At 45.8% G+C, this 22229-nt stretch overlaps 1 protein-coding gene across 4 annotated transcripts in view; it reads left to right on the top strand.

Moving 5' to 3' along the window:
• Positions 1 to 22229, top strand: part of CALN1 (calneuron 1) — a 516312-nt gene that overhangs the window by 261646 nt on the left and 232437 nt on the right. For all 4 annotated transcript variants that reach the window (XR_014775545.1, XM_084762578.1, XM_084762577.1 and 1 more), the window contains one exon: positions 9489 to 9601. Coding sequence is in view for 3 of the 4 variants with exons in the window: in XM_084762578.1 (XP_084618704.1) it covers positions 9489 to 9601 (113 nt within the window). In the remaining variant the exon portion in view is untranslated. The remainder of the gene's footprint in view (positions 1 to 9488; positions 9602 to 22229) is intronic.

Genomic DNA, 22229 nt, shown 5'->3' with positions numbered 1-22229 from the left:
TCCAGCTGTTGGGTTGTAGGATGCACAGCTGCTTGGTCAGTAAAAAGTGTGCTAGTGGGAACGTAGTACACATGTCTGTAATCGCATCCCTCACGAGGCTGAGGCAGGGGGATTGGGAGTTAGAGGATATCATGAACTATGTGTTGAGACCTTATCTCAACTGCTTACACACACACACACACACACACACACACACACACACACACACACACACACACCCCAACAGGGTTTTACTCCTACCTTCTACTTGCCAGTTCATTAAATATGGTGGTAACTTAGAAGAGTTGTGGTGAATAAGCAATATATGACACAGAAGAAGTGCTAGGGAGACAGCTCAGCGTGTCACATACGCGGGAAGACCACAGTTTGCTTCCAGGACCCACACAAATGCTAGACAGGCGTAGTGATCTGCCTGTAATCCCAACACTTGGTAAGCAAAGACAGGGCAGCCCCAAAGCTAGCTTGAGAGTCCTTGCTTTAGTTTGTAAGGTAGGGAACAATTGAGGGAGACACCTGGTGTCAGTCTTTGGCCTTCACACCCACATATATGTGTGTATGTGCATTTGCATATACACGTACCCCCCCACGAGCCACATTGTCCCCCACTACACACACACACACAGATCCCAACATGCATTGCACCATAGTTTCTGCCTAACTCTATCTGCTTAGAGCATGCCACAGAAGGGGATCCTGGATTATCTTGGGGCCCAGTTCTACATTCTCCCCTTGTTATAGTCTGGGTATGAAATGGCCCCCATTGGCTCCTATGGTTTTTGTTGTTGTCAACCAAACCTCCACCCCTAGGGTTTCTCTGTGTAGTCTTGGCTGTCTTAGAGCTCCCTTTGTAGACTAGGCTGGCCTTGAACTCACAGTGATCCGCACTGCCTCTGCCTCCCTGAGGGCTAGGATTAAAAGTGACTCCTTTGTTTCAACACTTGGTTGTTTGGGGACATTTTGGGGCCTTTCAGGGTCAACACCTGGCTGGCGAGCAATCACAGGGAGGTGTGGGCTTTGGGAGTTACAACCTGGATACAGATCAGATTCTTTCTCTGCCTCCTAGTGTGCCCCAAAGTGAGGAAGATGCACTATTAGCTCGGGCTGCCAGAACCAAGTAAGGTCTCAGCTGCTATGCCCTTCCCACTGTGACTCGTGTATCCCTGCCCCTCCCCCACCTCAACCAAGAGCCAAAATAAAGGCTTTGTCCCTCAAGTAAGATCAAGTTGGTGATGAAGACGAACCACCATACCTCCTTTCCCTTTGCAGCTTGTTAGGCTCCTTTCTTCTGCAAGGATTTTCTGAAAACTGTCGCGGATGACCTCTTGGGAGCCTAAGGCATCAAGTACGATGATTTTATGGATCCACCATGGTCCTGTTTCTAGCCTAAGTGTAGTGGCTTATACACTGTACTTCTACAGCTTGGGATGTGCCTACTGTGTGTATTTGTCACTCTGGGTGTAGATTTCACAGCTTGGAGTGGCTTCTCAGTCACACGTTTTTACATTCCCTCTACATTTTTCACCTTATTATCCGTCAGTGCACCCCGACTTTTCCCGGCCTATTCTTTTGCTTCATTTTCTTTTCCAGGGAGTTTATGATTATTTTCCATCTTCCTGGAAAAGTTCAGCTGGCTGCTCTTAATGAGCACCGCACAGTCCTGGCCCCCCTGCAGCTTCCCGCCCTAGTTCAAGTTCATTACTGTGGCTCACGGAGCAGTAGGAAGCCAGAAGACATGGTCCTTTGCGGGCTGCCTCCCTGTACCTTTGGCTAAGTGGATCAAAACCAGTGGAAGCTGCTGAAGGGAGGGCAGTTTGGAAGGAGTGCGCTTCCTTCCTTCTCTGTGCATTTACTTTCTTAGTCAAGATTCATAGAAAGCCGTTGCTAAATAAAAGATTTCACAACTGGCCTGTTGAGATAGCTCAGTGGGTAAAGGTACCAACCACCAAGCCTAATGATCTGAGTTTGACTCCTGGGAGCCACATAGTGAAAGCGGAGAACTGACTTCCTGCGAGCTGTCCTCTGACCGCCACACACTCCTGTATACACACTACCTGCGTCAAATGTAAGTTTAAGAATATTGCAATTAAGAAGCCTTGGTAGGGGTGGAGAGATGGCTCAGTGGTTAAGAGCACATGCTGCCCTTCCAGAGGTCCTGAGTTCAAATCCCAGCAACCGCATGGTGGCTCACAACCATCTATACTGGGATCTGATGCCCTCTTCTGGTGTGCATGAGGACAGTGTATTCATATACATAAAGTAAATATTTTTTTAAAAAAAGAATCCTTTGAAAAGCAAAATAAGTTGGACTTAAATAATTAGTCTCCCATCTTTTTGCGCGCCTTTAAAAAAAAGTCTAGATTCCTGGCCCTCTTGTAGATAGGATCTAAAATTTTAAAATAAGGCATGAAGATAGAAGGGAAACTATTTGGGAAAAGAAATTGGACCAGCAAACGGGGGTGGGGCCAGGATGGAAGAGAGTCATGTGACATGTGTCTAAAATGTCTCATGGTTACCCAACTATGTTGTATAATGTACGCTAATAAATAATGTCCTCAAAAATCCTTCTGTATCTTGGAAAGATGGCTCAGTTGGAAAACCGCTCACCAGGAGGACCTGAGTTCATATCTTTAGCACTAGTGCAAAAGCAAGAGGTGATGGCTATCTCTGTAATCTCCGCACTGGGGAGGCGGAGACAAGAGGATTGCAGGCATTCTAGCAGGACTGGTGAACGCCAGGTGCAGTGAGGGATCCTGTTTCAGACAGACAAAGTAGACAACCACCAAGGTCGGCCTCTGGTCTCCACAGGCACGCATGGTGCGATGCACACCCACCTGAAAGGGTACAGCCAGTCCCTCTGCAGTTCACAAAAGTTGACTGGTCTTAGGTATTGTTCCACGCTTTTCTTTGGGGACACTCAATAATGGCTATTTGTGGTGAGCCTGCCCTGTTTAGATTTGTTTATCAGACCGATTTCTTTGGGTGGAAGGAGGGTGGGGTGGGAGAATCTTAAGTTGCGGGCTGGGTTGTGTGTGAGCACCCTGAATCCTTTCGGAACTGGCCATCTGTGAAGATGACCCAAGATGCTCACTGCAGGCACAGTGGCAATCTGGGGAACATGTGGCTTTTAGACAGTGGCCATTTACATTAAAATTCCCAAAGGTCATCTTTCCCAATTTCCCATTAAATCCTTTCCTTGGGGCTATGAGAGGAAAATACATTATAACTCTCAGACATTGGAGAGAAATATGAACCTTATCAAGGCAGTGCGCTCGAATCTCTGATGCAAAAGGACGTGGTCTATTGTTGGGTTAATATTGGGGTTTCCCAGTTGAAGCCTTACTCTGCCATGTGCTTAATTTCTGGCACTTTCCCACTCACTGCTTTTAACCCCTTCTGGCCCAACTTTTACCACGGGTAAGATGTGAATTGGGGGAATTCTTCATAGTGTTGGAGTTGAAATAAATTAAGGTAGTACTCATATACCTGGCATCTAGAAAATGTCAGATAATTATCTATTGTTTCTTCTTATTACTCTTTTAAACAATTAAGTAAAACCTATAGGGGTAAGAGTTGTTTATTCATATAAAAAGATTTACTATATTTTTCAATTACGTGTATTTGTGTGTGTTTTACCTGCGCATGCAGATGCTCTCAGAGTCCAGCAGAGGGCATCAGACCCCCCCCCCTCCAGCTGGAGTTACAGGTGTTTGTGAGCCACCTGATTTAGCTGCTACTAGTTGAATTCAAGTCTTCTGGAAAACAACAAGAGCTCTTAACCATTGAGCCATCTTCCCAACCCTTAAGACAGTCATTTACATTAGTGTGTGTGTGTCTTGTGTGTGTGTGTGTGTGTGTGTGTGTGTGTGTGTGTGTGTGCGTGTGTGTGTTCTTGTGTGTCTGAGAGTGCAAGGGTGTGTTGTTGCACATATACGTCTCTGTTCATTCATATGGAGGTCCAAAGCTGATGTTTTAAGTGATGTTTAATCACTTTTCTCACCTTATCCATTGAGGCAAGCCAGGGGGTCTCAACCAAACCCAGAACTCATCCAATATGGCTAGTCTTGCTTGCTAGCCACCTTGCTCTGGGGAATCAATCACCTGTTTTCAACTTCCCAGGCTAGAATTGTAGGCAGGCTGCCATGCTTTCTGGGATCCTCATGCTTGCCCGGCAAGCACTTTAATTACTAAGCCATCTTTCCAGTTCCTCCGCCCAGACCACAGTTCGTAAGTACCTCCAGGGCCAAGGTAGCTCTTAGAAGCCTCATTCTGCTGGTTAGTTTTTGCTCCCATGGTGCCTTGGGCCAAAAGCAGCTCCTACTTGTGAGCACTACCTGGTGCTGTAACAAGTGGGACCAGGATTCCTGAGGATCCTTGACATGCAAAATGCTTTGCTCCTCTGGAGGAGCTTCTACAAGGGGTAAAGAAAGAAATAGGTAGATTTCAAACAAAGAAACAAACAAACAAACATAGTTTTGCTTACCTCAGGCTGAGAAGCACGGGCAAGCCCCCTTGCTAGTCTTCCATGTGGGAGAGCATGATGAGGAAGAGTGTGAGTGTCCAGCTTGTTGGACACATCTTAGTGATGACTCATGAGGTCTGCACGCAAGTGGACCTGTGTCCTTGAGCTTAAGCTCAAAGACTTTATGACTGTCAGAGCTCATCATGGGTGTGGGTCTGGAGGGTGACCACGAGCTGTGTCTATTGTACACATTTTGGGAATATAGGAATCCAGTGTTCCTTAATCCTTCTCCTCTTCCGCCCTCTTTTCTCATCCTACTTGATCTTCTTCCTTCTCCTCACCTCCCCCCTTTTCCTTTTTCTCTACTCTTCCCTTCTCAACACCTCCTTTCTCCTCCTCCTTCCTCTCTTTCTCTTCTTCCTTTCCCTTTGTCTTTCTTCCTTTCTTCCTCCTTTTCCTTCTCCCTCTTCTTTAACTGCCCATTCTTCCTTTTCCCCCTTTCCTGTTCTTTCTTCTCTTCCTGTTTTGATAGTACTTCCTATTTATACCCAGGAAACAAATACACCAGCAATGTATCAGAAGGCATCCTTTCTGCACCTGTCAGCATCCCATTGGGGAGTCTTTTTTTTTTTTTTAAGAAGCACTTGCTAATCTGAACGGCTAATGGGAATCCCTTGTCTGTATGCACATTCTTAACATGACAGCAAGGGTGAAACTCCAGCTCCCTTTGTCTTGTCAAATGGGAAGAGATAAATTGATTTCCACTCAGCAGTTCATTGACTGCTCCACCCCATTTGGTGAATTAATCTTCCCTTTCCTACCAGCTCGCCACACCTCCCCGATCCTCCCAGCAGTTTCATCTGTGGGGAAGTGTGTTCCTGGACAATCTATACTGAGTTATTGACAACTTGATCATGAGATCTACTTGGCTTTTGCACATGGGTTTTGAATGAGAACTCCTTGGAAGCATAGGCATTCTGAGAGTAGATTAACATCTAGGTCTGCATTTTGGCACAGTACTAGGTATATGTTTACTGGCTGTAGCTAAGGTAAGGATGTGGAAAGCTATTGGTAGTGGTGCCAGTTTAAACAATTCTAAGGGTTCCTAATGTCATGATTGATGACTTGCTGAGGGTCACTCAATGACCCAAGAGTTCACTTTGGTAGAACCTTTTCATTAGCATCAGCTCTAGCGTGAAAAAAATAAAACAAAACGAACCCCAAGTAATGTTTAACTGAACAAAGGAAAAACAATCAGGAGATATGACTTATTCATTCTTCAAGCACATATTGAGTACCTGTTCTGGCAATCAATATACATAGATGTCTCAAGCCTTCTTGGGTGACTTTTCTTAGTGAAACATGAACAGATGTCTAGGCATCCCAAATAGAGCACAGATGACAAACCAAAGAAATGACTCCACTGTAGTCTACTTTTGTGAACCAGTGAGTGTATTGGGATTGCGTACAGGATATAGGTGACTCACAGGGAGCTGTATCACAAAAAATGTCTGCCCCAGCATGGGTGATAACTCTTTAAAGCTTCTTCCCTGTACTTGGTTAATAGGTTGGAAACATGCCTCCCCCCAACACACACATCGTAATCACTTATACAACATCAAGAGGGGCTTTTTGAGTCCTGTAAGTTCTAGGGGCTTTCTGTGCTTTCTAAGTTTTATTGACTTCTCCTAGTCCAGGAGGGAATGTTTTATTTCATAGGAAATAGTTACACAACTGATTTGGTCTGACTTTACGTAGTTATGTGCAGCATGACTAGGGAACAAGATGGTAAGTTCTGTAATAGACAGACAACGCATAAATGTAAGAGGAGACTATGCTGTGACTTTTCGTGGAGAGATGTGTTCACTTCAGATAAGCACCAATAACATAGGAAAGAAATGATTTTTTTTTTAACCAAACTCCAGCTTGTTGGACCAATGAGTTTACAGGGGTTACTTACAGATGTACTGGGAAAAGATTATATAGAGTGTCATAGGTCACTTGATGGCAGATGTGATAATGAAAAGCCCACTGAGGAGGGGCCTTGTAAATCTTGTGGGTTTCCTGAGATTCCTGAGCATTGTGAGTTTCCCCAGCTTCCTGGGCCTTGTGAGTTTCATGAACTTCCTGAGTCTTGTGAGTTTCCTGAGCTTCTTGGGTCTTGTCAACACCTTCTTCCTTCTAATGGAGAATGCTTCAATTCTGAGAAAATAGCTACCTAAATACTGGCAAGAAAGAAAAGTTGGCATATTCATCCTAGTAAGACAAGGTATGGCCAGGAAGTAATAAAACAATAACTGAACATTTTAGCTCTTCCTACAGAACAAGGTGGTATTCACCAGATCGACCATGTGTAAAGACATCCCCCAGGGGACACAACAACAGGTACATAGTCTCGGAGCTGTGAAAATAACACATTGCCTTTTATGTGTGCATGATGATAAGGGTACAAGAGAAATAAGCAGACTTAGAGATTAGTTTTGGGTCAAAATATCACTGAAGGTTGTAGAGTAGGAAAATATTTGCTTTGGGTGGGGGCGGGGGAAGTCATCTCAGACTGTATGGAAGATAGTATGGAGGCAGCAGTGCAATCCCAAACACAAGTGTTGAGTCTTGGAAGCGTCGTTCCACCAAGCTTGCTAGGAAGGTAGTTATCTACTGGAGGAATGCTAAAACTTCAGCCAGTTTATAAGGGGTTAAACCCTTTAGATGTAAACACTGTGCTTATGCGTGAGTGCATGGATAAAGTTATGACTTCTGTCACATGTGGGCAGACAGTTTGAGGTATAGAAGAGAAGCAGGAGGTGGATGTGGTCACGCTAAGTCGGAGGTGCTGGGTGGGCATTTACATAGAATAGTCCATGGATTGCTTAGTGATCAGGGGATTAGGGGAAAGGCACTGAGAAATGTTTCATCAGGGACTTACTTATGCTGTGAACATCAAAGAGCATCCTCATGCAAGCTTAGTGTATGAGTGTGTGTGTGTGTGTGTGTGCACGCACGCGAGCAAGTGCATGTGTGTGTCTGAGTATGTGTGTGTGCATGCATGTGCACATGTGGTTTAGGGACAAGAGGAAATGATATAATCAGGACTTATGGTAGGGCTGGCAATGTAGCTCAGTCAGTAGAGTTCTTACGTAGCATGCACAGAGCCCTGTGTCCCTCCATCCTCAGCACAGAATACACAGAGCGCGGTGGCACATTCCTGTGGTCCCAGCACTTGGGGAATGGAGGTGAGAAGATCAGAAGTTAATGTCATCCTCAGCTCCATTGCAGGTCGGAGGCTGGCCTGAGCTACACGAGACAACCAACAGCGAGAAAAGCCTTACAGGCCGTTTTGAAAAAGAGCAGAAGTGTATATAACATTATATGTACTACTCCTTTCTACTTTCTTGTGATACCTTACAGTGTTTCAAAACAAAACGGACCTCGGTAGAGAAGGCCTGTCATTTTGGTTATTCATGAGGCTAAGGCAAGAGGATTGCAAATTAAAGGCCATCAGAAACTACAGAGTGAGATCAAAGCCAGCCTGGGCAATTTAGTGGGACCCTCTGTCCAAACAAAAAGTAAAAAGAGGGCTAGGAGGGCTGGTCAACGATAGAATGCTTGTATGGAACCCCTAGCTGAGGGGCTGGGATTGAGGTGGCTCAGCTGTTATCCTGATGAGGAGACCTACTAGGCTGTTGCCAGACAGTTGGGGTAGGAGCCCCCGCCCCATCAGAGGTCTAGAGGAGAGGAATAGGCAGAAGAGGGAGGGAGGGTGGGAATGGGAAGATAAGAGGGAGAAGATAACAATCTGGATGCAATGTGAATATATTATAATAAATAAAATATACATTAAAAAAAAAACCCTCCAGTGTGGGGCTGGGGGTGTGGCTCAGAGGTGAGGTACTGACCTGGTGTAATGTAGATTACTGTCTAGGTTTTCTATTGCTGAGTTAAAACATTACAACTAAAAGCAACTTGGGTGGGTGGGGGGCTTATTTCATCTTACATGTCTGGATTACAGTTCATCATGAAGGGTAATCAGGGCAGGAACCTGAAGCTGAGGATGGAGGTAGGCACTGAAGCGGAGGCCATGGAGGAGTGCTATGATTTGCTCAGCTTGTTTTCTTATACCATCCAGGACCGCCCTCCTAGGGGTGGTACCGCCCATGGTGGGGTAGGCCCTCTCACATCAACCATTAATCAAGAAAATGCCTCACAGGCTCGGCTATAGGAAAGTCTTCTGTGGACATTTTTTCAATTGCTTCCTCTTCCCAAAGAAGCTTGATTCAGCTGAAAAAAAAAAAAAAACCACAAACAGCAATAGCAACAACAATAACAACAATCTATCCAGGACAAATATCTACCTAAAATCCTCCTGTGAGAAGTTGGGGTTTGGCTCAGCGGTAGAGCACCTGCCTAGAATCCCCCAGTGAGGGGGGCTGGGGTGTGGCTCAGTGGTAGAGCCCCTGCCTAGAATCCCCCAGTGAGGGGGGCTGTGGTGTGGCTCAGTGGTAGAGCACCTGCCTAGAATCCCCTAGTGAGGGGCTGGGGTGTGGCTCAGTGGTAGAGGACTTGCCTAGAATCTCCCAGTGAGGGGCTGGGGTGTGGCTCAGTGGTAGAGCACCTGCCTAGAATCCCCCAGTGAGGGGCTGGGGTGTGGCTCAGTGGTAGAGCACCTGCCTAGAATCCCCCAGTGAGGGGCTGGGGTGTGGCTCAGTGGTAGAGCACCTGCCTAGAATCCCCTAGTGAGGGGCTGGGGTGTGGCTCAGTGGTAGAGGACCTGCCTAGAATCTCCCAGTGAGGGGTTGGGGTGTGGCTCAGTGGCAGAGGACCTGCCTAGGATGCTTAGGCACCTGGGTTCAATCCTTAGTAGTAGGAAACAAAAACCCAAATAGCATTAAACAATTATCAGTTACATCTCTAGCTCTTTTTACTTTATTTAGGTCATTCCAAGGAGAAAAGCAGAGCCATTTACTGCATCAGGGGCTGTTGCTCACATTTATGGTACTTTTCCACTCATATATCTCTTTTCTCTTTCCAGGAGATGGGCAGGTGGATTTTGATGAATTCATGACAATTCTTGGGCCCAAGCTGGTGTCATCAGAAGGTCGGGATGGTTTTCTTGGAAATACGATAGACAGCATCTTCTGGCAAGTAAGTGAATTTTTTTTTTTTTTTACATAAGATTAAGTCTGGCTGAATCATGTATTTTGGGATCAACTAACTTTGACTGTGAAGCCTTGAGTATCTGTTCAGACTGCAGTGAACTCTCTTGGAGTGGAGTTATAGGCGTGTTCTTTGAATCCAATGTCTTAGATGAAGTCCACGCTGTGCTCAGTTAGGGTTTGGGGAAGTGAGCTGTCTCCTTATGTCTTTTCATTGGAGCCAAGTTTGCATTGGTGGAAATGGAATCCTTCCATGTCTGATTCATGAAGGGCTTTCTCCTTCAGACCTTGAAAAAGGGACATTGGTATTCTGTTTGAATTTTTTTTACTTTGAGCCAAACTCATAACATTTCTCAGTGTGGGGGTTCATGAGAGACACGTAGGCAGGGTGTCCTTTTGGGGAATAGGTTTACATGGAGATTTATTAATGCCATAGGCAAACAGGCATGAGAGAATTCAGTCCTGTGAGACAGAGTGGAGGTTCCCTCTAAGAACAGTGGTTCTCAACCTTCCTATTGCTGTGACCCTTTAATACAGCTGTAGTAATCCCCCAACCATGAAATTATTTTCATTGCTAGTTCATACGTAGTTTTGCTACTGTTGTAAATCATAATCTAAGTATCTGATGTGCAGGATAGCTACTAAATGACCCCCCCAAGGGGTTGCAACCCACAGATTAAGAACTGCTGTCTTAGAGGTTTTGGGGGAAAGAGGTGATGATGGTCCAGTGCCGTGTAGATGCTGAGGCCTCTGTAGTATACGCGTCCAATCAGATTATGTCTGTCATGTCAGTGGCAGGAGTTGGTCCCTTTAGTTAATGTGTTGTCTGTCATATGGGGGTGTGGTTACTGTAGTTCCTGATTGCTTAGGGTGCTTAATGAAATTCCTCTGGGAAAGTGAAGATTACAGATTCACAGTTCACAGGCTATCACAACATGGTGGCTTTCATTTCTACTACAGCAGTTTGAGATGAGACAGGAGAGGGGAGAAAGGGTAGAAGGGGAGAGGAGAGAGAGAAATGTCCAAAAAGAGTGTCGCTCCCCCCTCTCCCTCCCTCACCTGCCCCCCTCTCTCCTCTCTCTGCACACACACAGGTGAGCTTGGTCTAAGCAGCTTCTAGCCCAAACCTGACAATCCCAAGAGATTTCCCCCTGGACAGGCACATGGTAGCGTGTGCTGGACGCTGTCACTACTGCTGCATTTTGTGTGACTCGATCGTCTTATCTAAAGACCTGCATCCGATGCCATCAATTTACAGCCAGTCCTGTCTTGTGAATTCTTGTTGCAGATTACCGATGCCTACATTTTAATTACTAGAGTGCCGCTAAATCACTTTACATCACTTCTCTATTTTAAAATGTGACTATTATTTCATGGTTATGGAATTGGGGCATGGGTTATTAATCTTTGTTTTAAAAAGATGAGCCAGATAAGTTCTTGAGTTCAGTTGAATTGAATTTCCTTTTACGTGTCTGAAATACTATTGATGCTGGGCAGGGTGGTACATTACCGTGGTCTTTGTACTTAGGAGACTGGAGCCGGAGGATTACCACGAGTTTTAAATCCAGCCTGAGCTATAAAGTTTGCAGGCTGAGACCCTGCCTCGCAAAATCAAAAACCAAACCAAATAATAGCAACCAAAAACAAATAAAAAATGAAAACTAGGAAAAATAAATAAAAAATACAGACACCATCAAAACACAGTATTTATTTGATTTCTTAAAATAGTTTCTGCCCCCCCCCTCCTCGGTAAGTACATTTCCCTAAGATAGATAGGCATATGGTTAACAGTTCTTTTCCTCGTCTCTCATCTTACTCTGGAACTCATCTCCCATATAGCTAATGAGCGTATGAATACCTTTCATTCGGCTGTGACAAAAATAGATGCCAGAGACAATTTAGAGGAAGAATGATTCACTTTGGCTCACTGTTTCAGAGGACTCAGACGGCCACTTGGCTCGGCGTGTTTGGGGAGGACACCACAGCAGTGGGAGCACACAGCGCAAGGGAGACGCTCACTCGGTTTACAGTGGAAAGGAAGCAGAGAGGAATCCAGAAAGGGGTCAGGCATCATATCCCCTAAGGATGTTCCTCTAGTGACTTACCATCTCAAGATCCCAGAATACCCCTAAAATAGAGCCATCAAAGAAGTTAAGCTAAAGCCCTGTGGGAGATTATTTCACACTTGAACCATAATGCCATTCTTCAGCCCTTCCAAGGTTGAGTCTGAATGGACAAATTGTTCCCACCCTGTGCACTTTACCTTCAGTTCCCAGGGATTCTTTCTACCCTGTTGTAGTCGTGTATTTTATTTTTTTTTTACCTATTTTATTGAGCTTCTTATCCCTCTACCTCCCTGCCAATTCATATCCACCCTAATCCCTTCCAAACCCCAACACAAGGTAGGAGAGAAAGCAAGTTAGAGGGGAAAGGGGCAGTGTGTGTCTCTTTAGACTACTTCCTGCTGGTTAAGGACATAGTTCCTTGGGACGAGTCCAGTCTTCATAGTCAGGATACCCAGTAGTCCAGCAAAGCCAGCAATAGCAAATACAGCAGCAAGATAAACCAGCAGCAGCGGCAGGGAGAGCAGCCGCCGCCAAGGGCCGTCTCAGGGCTCTGCATTTATCCCCTCTCACGAGTTCGCAGAATTAAACTATCTACAGCTGGCACAAGCCATACCTCTGCTAGGGCACAAGACAATCATAGTTAATGCTGTGGATTAGTTGAAGCGGCCCCACCTGCCGCAGTTGGGATTAAAACAAAAACATATTCACATTCAACTGGGTTTTTAAAAGAAACTAAAACTCTCGCTACACCCTGTGCTCTGTTTTCATGGTCCACCCTAGCCTAGGAAGATGCCACGGGGACATTCTGAACTCTGTATTCTTTTTTCCTGGTCTCATCTCAGAGAAGAGGGAAGGAACTGTAGGTATCTTATTTTATTTTTTTTATTTTTTATTTTTTTTTTAAGACGGTGGCTCCAATTCTCCAGATTCCTCACAGTATGGTATCTCTAGGACCAGGCAACTTTTTTAGCATAGTTCCATCATGCTACTACGAAAACAAATCCTCTATGAGTTTGTTGTACTGTAGGTCTCCCTCCTCCAGAGTGATAAGGTGAGGTGCTTGCAAAGAGAGCCAAGGGGGGTGAGGGTGGGCGGGGAAATTATATCTGAGATTACTTATCTTTACATTTTTACTTTGCGTGACTGTATGTGTGCGAGTGTTCGTGTGTATGTGCATATGTGCTCTTCTTCAGGAGCCGTCTCCCTTCGTTTCTTGGATCAGAGTCTTTCACCGGCCCAGAATTCACTGGCCCAGCTAGCCTCGCTGGTCAGCAAGCCTTTGGGATCCTTCTCATTTCAGATTCCCCCAGTTGTTAGATTACATGTTCAGGCCGGCATACACAAGTTTTGGTTTTGGTTTGGGGTGTGTGTGTGTGTGTGTGTGTGTGTGTGTGTGTGTGTGTGTGTGTGTGTGTTGGGGGAAGGGGGTCTGTGGATCAAACCTAGGTCCTCCTGCTTGTAAGGCAAGCACTTTACCAGTTGAGCCATCCTCCCATCCCCAACCTGTAATATTTGAATGGGTTCTCGAAAGCAGTGTCTTCCCTCTCCCGCGGTTGCTCCCCCAGCTCAGAACAGCAAGTAGAGTCCACAAGCAGAGGAGCACCCGTCGCTTCCCAGCAGCTGTTCCCCGCTGCTGCCTCATTACTGAGAAACGGCCTGAGAAAGTGTGTGAAACTCCCAGAACAGCCATCCATGCGTGGAGAGAAGCTCCCAGCCTCCACGCTTGGGTGGCTGGGGTGTTAGGGCTGTTAAGAGAAGGCCTTGTGCATAGGCACAAGTGACACCTCTACATGAATGTATCTATTTGGTTTGTGGCAGTGATTGAAGATAGCGTACAGGAAGAGAGGGACAGAAGGACAGGTTTCTGCCTCTGGTGATCCAGGAGGGGATACTAACAGTGGAAGGGACTAATTCAGTACAAGGAAAACTGTGTCAAGAGACTGGCAAGACTGTCGATCAGAGCTGGTACCCAGTTCTCACAGAAGCACAGGTCCTTAGACCCTTGCATACGCCTCCTTGCATGGCGTCACAGTTGAGGAGCAGACAGCAGGGAGTGTTTGGCAAGTTCCACGGTTTCAGTAGGTCGCAGAATTAGAGAGTAGCTCAGCTGGGTGCTTTGGCTCTGGCTCTCTCAAGGGGTTGCTGTCAAGATGCCGGCTGTGGTCATTAGACGGCTTGGCTGAGGCTCAAGGATGGACTTTAGGCTGCCTCATTGCCCTGGCTGGCAACCTGCTCTCAAGATCTCCACCAGCAGGGCCTCGCCAGAGTGCCACTTGAGCTTTCTGACATGTCACTGGTCTCTGTGAAAGCGAGGGATCAAAGAGAGTGCAGGGCAGAAGGGATGAGAACATTCAGGCTTTGCTTTTGTGTATGTATGTGGTGTGTACATGTGCACATGTATGTACATGTGTACAGAGGCCAGTGGACATCCTCAGGCACCATTCATCTTCTCTTTGGAGCAAAGCTGTTCACTGGCACACTGTCCTTTTTAAGTGTGGGGGAAGACTACCTGCCTGTGAATTCAGGAGCAGGGGCTATCTGGGGCTACAGGAGAGGCTGGCTCTAAAAAAGAACAGAGGCCCTTTAGTTAGGCTTCCAGGGTGTGTATGTGTGTGTGTGTGTGTGTGTGTGTGTGTGTGCTCCCATTTGCACACTCACAGGTGTGCATACACATGTATGCACTTGTGTGTGGAGGCTAGAAGTCAGCCTCAAGTATTGTTCCCCAGGAGCTGGCCACCTTGTTTTGTGACAGAGTCTCTCATTGGGGTCTTATCAGCTAGCCTAGGCTAACTGGCTAGAGAGTCCCGAGGATCCCCCTGTTCCTGCCTCCCCCACGCATGGCTGCTGGGAATTGAACTCAGGCCCTCAGGCTTGCTAAGCAGGCACTTTCTGTCTGAGCTATCTCCCCAGCCCGAACTTCCACTCCTGATCTGATATTGCCATCACAAGCCTTGCCTTTTCTCCAGCTTTGGATGCTTCCTGCCTTAGCGGAAACACACAGGTGGACGCTCTTCTCTACATCACCGGCAAGAAAATCTCACTGAGCACTGATCTCATCCTTTTATTTTAAATCTGTTTTCGGATGCTCTGTCCTTACTGGAGGCCTAGCCTACGTTGCCAAGGGTAAAATCAAATCAAATGAGATTCTGAAAAACAAACAAACAACTGTTTTATCACTTGGTGTCCGTCCTACAATTATGACCTATTGTATTTGTGCAGGGAATTGATGGTGGTGCTATTGATATTGACAGTGGGGACGTGTAACTAGCGACACCCACAGCATCCTTCCTAAGGGGTGTGGCTTGTTAGTCATGTGCTAGACGGTCTGGACTGAAGGGTTATTCTGTGCCTGTGTGTGAGGCTCTCAGAGTCCCTGGCACATCCAGTTCAAGAGCCTCTTAGACAGAAAGTCATAGCTTGTAAACCTTGGTGTATGTGTGCGCCTGTGTGCAGGTAGATGCCCGAAGGCAAGCTCAGTGTTGTCCTAAGCCAGCATCCTTCCTACTACCTCCCACCCTTCCCTTTTGAGACAGGGCTTCTCAAAGCCTTGTAAATCACCCATAGACTGGCCAGCCAGGGGTTCCCAGAGAGCCTCCCATCTCTGCTTCTCCAGTGCTGGGATCTTACAAGTACCTGCTTGCTGCCACACCCGAGTTTTATTGTAAAGTTCTAGGGGGGTGGAATTCAGGTCTTCATGCTTGCATAGAAAATCTTTTACCAGCTGATCTGTTTCCACAGCTGGAACTTTTGTTTTGGTTTTTTTGTTTTTGTTTTTGTTTTTGAGACAGGGTCCTGCTGTGTATCCCAAGCTTGCCTCAAACCCTGATCCTCCTGCCTCAGCATGGAGTTCTGGAATTACCAGGCACCCACTACCGTGCTCAGCTGCTAACTTTGGAAACTTTACTGTGTTCTTCTTCTCCGTCCATGTATCAAGTTTCAATGTCCTTGATGTTATTGCAGGGATATTATAGGGGAGGAAATATGAAGTTCCACTTCAAGTTGGACTTGGGACTTGATATACTGTAGTGATGTAGATGGAGAGAGATGAAAAGAGTCCGATTCAGGGCTGGAGGGTGGCCCTTCCTGCTCAACAGAGAGGGAACCGGTGACAGATGAAAGCCAAACATAGCAAGCCAATGACTTTATTAGGATTATTTATAGGAATCTAGGTGAACAGTTACTTTTAGGAGCATAGATAACTAAAAGCCCCCCCCCCCCGTGTCCCTGGAAGCCCACTCTAGCATGCATGGGTAGCAACTCGAAAAAGCTGCATCCCTAGAGCTCTAGTCAGAACTAGCAGGCAACCCGTCAGCTGAGCAGAGACGCTCTTCTCCCCAGCACCTGTTTGTTACAGCTTATATAACCCTGGGGGTGAGAGGCCTTGTGAATCCTGTAAATCTCAGGAACTTTCTGAGCCTTGTAAGTTTTCTCTGCCTCCTGCCTGTTAAGAAGCTTCCCTCTAGGGTGGGGATGGCTAGAAAACAATGCTATTGGCTGATTGCCACCACTTGAGAGGTATGGTCCTCAGCACTCTATGTGGCACCACTCCTAATTTTGTAGCACATACCAGGACCTTCATCTGAATTCTAGAATGTCTGGCAGAGATGCCCCCTTAGGCTGAGGAGGAGAGAGCCAGTTACTGTTCAGTGTCCATATGAGCTCATTTGTTACAAGAAGCCTTTTACTCCTTGACCTCAGGAACCGTGCCAGGCTTTTCTACAAGCCTGTAGACTACAATCACAGGGTAATAACAAGGATTAAACAGCACTGTTGACCCCAGTGGTCACACAGCTATCTCTGCTAGTCTCTCTTCTTTCTGAAGAAAAGGTGACAGGGCTTCTACACTGAGCCGGGAGAGCTGTTTGTGTGACTCAAACTATTAAAACGGGGTCTGGAAGTGTGGTTCTGCTGGTAGAGAGGTGGCTTAGCATGCATGCAGCTCTGGGTTCCATTCCGAGTACCACATAAAAACACAGGTGTGCTGGTACACACCTGTAATCCCGCACGAGGCAGGAAGGGGCTAGAGATAATGTACCTTCGAGGACATAACCCTCCAGGGACCTAATTCATACAGCTGGGTCCCACCTCCTAAGGTTTTCGGGGTCTCCCAAAATATCACCACCAACAGGGTCCTGAGCATTCAACGGATGGTACGGTGGGGGGAGGGGCAATATCACATTCAATTCTTAAGACAGTGACAATGTCTGGCTTGCCGTACAGATCTATGTACTATCTGAGATGAAGTCACTGTCCTAGCATAAAAGTGCACAAGTTGGAGGCTGGGCAAGTGACTCATGCTACGTCAGCATGAGGTTCTGTCATCCTCAGAACCCATGTTAAAACAAAACAAACAAACAAAAACTTGCTTTAGCAACCCCCAGCCTGTGAGGCAGAGACAGGTGGGTCCCTGGGTTCTTACTGGTCAGTCAGCCTAGCCTATTTGCTGAGCTCTGACTAAGTAGGAGATTCTGTCTGAAGAAAACAAGATGGAAACCATCTGAATGACCTCTGACCCCTCCCATACACACCCAACCCACCACCCCTAGATAATGGTCTCAAACAAGACCTGCTTACCAAATGGCTTGTCTGGTCCCCGAATGCCTAACCACAGGGCTGCCTAGTGCTCCTACCAGCTCCTACCCCTCCCTATCTGCGAGAGGGTAGTGCAATACCTGCAGCTGCTCCCAGAGAATCTTTCTAGATTCGTCTTCTATCCTTCCATCCTCAATTACCGCTCTGTCTTGTTTCTCCTCCACCCTGCCCCTAGCTTTCCATGTCTGCTTAAGTCCTGGACTCATGGTCTTTGTTGTAATCCAAACACGCTGGGCCTGAGAGATCGTTCCATGGTTAAGAAGGTTCAGTTCCTAGACCCCATGTTGAGCAGCTCACAACTGCCTGTAAGTCAGGTTGCAGGGGATTCAGCACCCTCTTCTGGACACTCTGGGTGCTGCACTCACATGCACACACACTCTTCTCCATGCCCCCCCCCCACATACACATAATTAAAAACAAATCTTTTTTTAAAGCACAACAACAACAACAACAACAAATTCTTCCCAAACCTTGGACTCTCTTCTGGCTGGAATGTTAGACATGTTGTAGAAGCCACGGTTGATCGGTTGATATAGGTGTTAACGTGGCTTGGAACTCTTGACTCCTGGCCAGGTGAGGGTTCCCAATGCCTCATGTTCATGGCATGTAAGAAAACTGTACAAAACCGCAGTTACATTATAGTGGAATATCTGATATGCCTTTAAGAACTGAATGGGGGTGGGCTAAGATGTTGACAGTGACATTCTGTGTGGTAGGAGGATGGAGGTGTTTTCTAGAATCTCAACAGTGGGCATATGTTACTTCCATAATTGAGAGGAAAAGTTAAAGTAAAGAAAGAGCAGACTTCAGCTAGTCAAGTGTCTGTTAATAGCTATGTTTTTTTTTTTTAAACATTTAAGACTAGAGGTTACCCGTGTGAGGCGGGCTGCTGATGAAGATTGCAGGGGAAATAGTTGTGTGTGAAATGGAAAGAGTGTTCATTTCTGGGAAGTATTTGTTGCATGGGGTGAAGGCTTGGAAAATATAAGAACATTTTGGTTTTGAGATCTTCCTTCTCTTTCTTCTTCTCTCTGTTCCTCCCTCCTTCCTCCCCATCCCTGTCCTTTCTCTTTCTTTTTTCCCCTTCTTCCCTTCTCTCTTCTCTTCCTCTGTCCTCCTTCCTTCCTTTCTCTCTCTCTTCTCCTTCCTCTCTCTGTCTTTCTTGGTCTGTGTCTCTCTATTTCTGTCTGTCTGTCTCTCTTTGTGTCTCTCTATTTTTCTGTGTCTGTGTCTCTCTCTGTCTTTGTTTCTCTATCTCTCTATCTCTGTCTCTCTGTCTCTGTTGCTCTCTCTGTGTCTCTGTCTCTCTGTCTCTCTGTCCTTTCTCTTTCTCTCTCTCTCTCTCTCTCTCTCTCTCTCTTTCTCTCTCTCTCTCTCTCTGTGTGTGTGTGTGTGTGTGTTGCTATTGATTGAACCCAGGGTCTCACACATGCTCAGTGAGCACTCCACCACTGAGTTACATCCCCAACTGTTTGTTTGAGTCAGGGTCTCTTAAGTTGCCACAGCTGGCCTTGAACTCCCTCTATTCCTCTGAACTGGACTCAAAATTTGGGACACTTCTTCTTCAAAGCATCCTAAGTACCTGGGATGACAGAAGTGAGCTATGGTAGTGGCCTCATTTTTAAAAATCAACTTAGCGTTTCCTAGCACATATTCCACGCATCACATCTGGCACCAGCTGGATGTTTCTCCTCTAATATTGTGTCAGCTTGCCACTCTCCCAGAGTCTTGGATCCACACTGCGGCTCTTCTCTTCTTCCTCTGATGACACCTGAGTATCTCTCAGCACCAATGTCCATCACCGTGCCTGTTAGACTGACAGCAAGCTCCTGGATGCCCGAAGTAATTTTCCTAGGTGTGAAACATGAAAATGTGAGGTGTCTGAGCCAATGGTTTCCCCGCCGTGTTGTTCAGCAGTAGCATCGTCACTTGGGACTCGTTAGAAGGCAAATCTCTGGACCCCACACCCCAGGATGTTTGTGTGAGAAACCCCAGGAATCTGTTGTCTGAATCCTCCTGGTGATGGAGCTTGATCAAAGCAGAGAGGCTCGGGGCGACATTCTGGACGGAACAGCCAGCCTTATTTCTCAAGTGTAACTATCAGGGCTATATAAAGATTTCCACTCATTAATCTTTTACACACGAGAGGTTTAATCAATTGAGTAGTTTTTACATATAGGTGTGTGCACGATACAGTGTGCATGTGGAAGTGAGAGGACAGGCCTTGGCCACTCTCTCCTTCCACCATCTGGGTCCCAGGGACTCAGATGCAGGCCGTCGTTGCCCAAGATGTTCTTATGTGCCCCATGTGTCTAGGTGGGTAAAACAGATATACAAATCAAGCACTTGTTTATAAATGCATCCTGAAGAAAAGTGTTACAGGAGGTAAGAACTTGTACTGACTGCTCCTTTAGAGCGTTTCGATCCCTGGGACATCTCACAACCTCTTGATTTTTCCAGCTGGAGGTGGGGGTGGGTCACAACATGACAACAGGGGTACTGGGGGACAGACCACAACAAAACACAACACACAACGCAAAAACTCTCCATAGGCACTTGTGCTCGTGTGCATATACCACCCACAGATGTAATTAAAAATAAATCTTAAAAAATATATTGTAAAATAACTTTTCTATACATAATCATTTACTATTTATTAAAAGAAAGGCAGATTTGCATGTTATTGAGATAAATGTGACTGTGTTTAACAGAAGGAATAAAATCTCAGGTGAACGTTTGACACAGCAAGACCCAGTGCCTAAATTTTCCAGAACTGATGCAAGGTCCAAATGCCATTTTGTATAACTACGTAGTTCAAAAGATAGAAGTACCTTAGAAATTGTCTCAGTCCCAGGCCAAAATTCAATGCAATAATTTTTTAAATGAAACTCAAGCCGTAACCTGAAGATCAATTTTTAAAATCAAACGTTCTAACACACTACAACTCCAATGTGTACTGATTGGATGCTTACATGCTGAGGGGCGACATAGGAAAATCTAATGGGCTTTTGTTTGTTGTAATGAAGTCATTACGTTTCTGTTAAAGCAGAAGGCTTCATATGTACAGCACAAGTATTGCAGTCCATAACACACAATGGTCTCCAATCAGAGCCCAGGGTTTTCAGAACGTTGGTGATGTGTGTGTGTGTGTGTGTGTGTGTGTGTGTGTGTGTGTGTGTGACAGCATGCACAGTGCAAGGGGCACGTGCTGTGTGCTCAAATCCGAGGCTTCAGTGAAGTCAGACCCTCAATGGGTGTGTCCAGAAACATGTCAGACTAACTATGTGTTTGATTTTGAATTAGTCTTTTGGTTGTTATTGGGTCAGAATCCTTTTACTGCTGCTTGAGTTTTGGTTTGTTTGTTTGTCTGTTTGAGTTTGTTTGTTTGTGTGTGTGTTTGTATGTGTGTGATCCCCACACACCGCTCACCCCCATCTGGTGTCATCACCCACAGTTTGAAAAACTGTAATCTACAAAACACAATAGTTTCAAATAGATATGGCTATGTGCATTTGTTTGTGGTTGTGTGGGGCTTTATGTATGTGATATAGGAATCCTTGGAAGCGAGAGGCATGGCATCGGATCTCCTGGAGCTAGAGTTACAGCGGACCGTGGACTGCCTAGTGTAGGTTCTGGGACTTGAACTCCTGTCCCCTGCAAGAATAGTGTGTGCTCTTAACAGCTGAGCCATCTCTTCAGCCTCTCAAACTGGTGTTAAAGTATAGAGAGATTATGCAGCAGTACGCTTTTAACTTTTAGCATATTTGTGTGTTTTCCTGTACACAAGTACACCTGTGAATGTGTATCCATTTGCATGTGCATGCATGTAGAGGCCAGGGGACAAATGCTGCCTGTCATTCCTTGGGCACCATCCACCTTGCTTTTTAAGACAGTCTCCCACTGAACTTGGAGTTCACTGCTTAGATGGCATGGTTAGGCAGCGATCCCCAGGAATTCTCCTGTCTCCACCTTCCCAGTGTTGGCAATTGTGAGCACCACTACACCGAACTTTTTTAATTTTTATTTTATTTTTATTGATGGGCTCTGGATTTTGAACTCAGTCCCTATTCTTGTTTGTAAATACTTTATCATAGAGCCATTTCTCCATCTCTGCTGTTAGTTTCTTGGTGGGGAGGGTTAAATAAAAACGTACTGGAAGCTGTAGATTTGAACCCAGTCCTAGCATAGAACTGAGCACCTCAGATCAGACCAATATCTGATGGTGTTGGTTACAGGAAGCCCGGCAACCACAGGGCTAATAAACTGTAAACAGTAGACTAGTTAACTGAATAAACTGTAGCCAGTTAAGTTACTTTCTGTCTCACTTCCATTTTTTTTTAAAAAAATACATACTATCCAATTGGTAACCACCTCCACTCGCCTGTAGTTAATTAAAATCTTTTAAAATCTTCTGAGAACACAAGTTTGAAGCTGGTGTGTTTCATAGACTTCAGCTTCTCAAACTGTGGGTTATGACACGAGATGCGGTCAACAGCATGTGGGAATCACACACACACACACATACACACACACACACACATATATACACGGCACCAGTAAAAAAGATTTTGACCTGACAGTGACCAAAAAATTAATTCAAAAGCAAACACAAAACTCACTGACTCACATCCCTAACCGATGAGATACTTTCAGTACACACGTGGAAACAGTCTGTGAACAGTTGGTACACATCTGTTGAAGGGACTCTGACCAGCTTGACCTTAGCGAGCATGGCTCTGGCAGGCCTTGCCCCTCTCCCTCACTCCCTCTGCCTTCCTAAAACTGCTAGGTTACATCCCTAAAGCTAGCCTCCAAGATCTGTTCCTTCATTTGGCCACTTCCTCCTCCTGAGGCTGACTACCAAGTTCCAGCTATCAAAGCATTGAAGCGCAGCAATCAAAAGTTCCCCATAGGCTCACCTGATTAACATGCCCAATTAAAATGAAATATCTCACCCTA

This window comes from Acomys minous, assembly GCF_964271855.1.
Source record: "Acomys minous genome assembly, chromosome: 16".
NCBI lineage: Eukaryota > Metazoa > Chordata > Mammalia > Rodentia > Muridae > Acomys > Acomys minous.
Note: the sequence above shows the minus strand (reverse complement) of the source record. Positions and strands in the feature narration are given on the sequence as shown.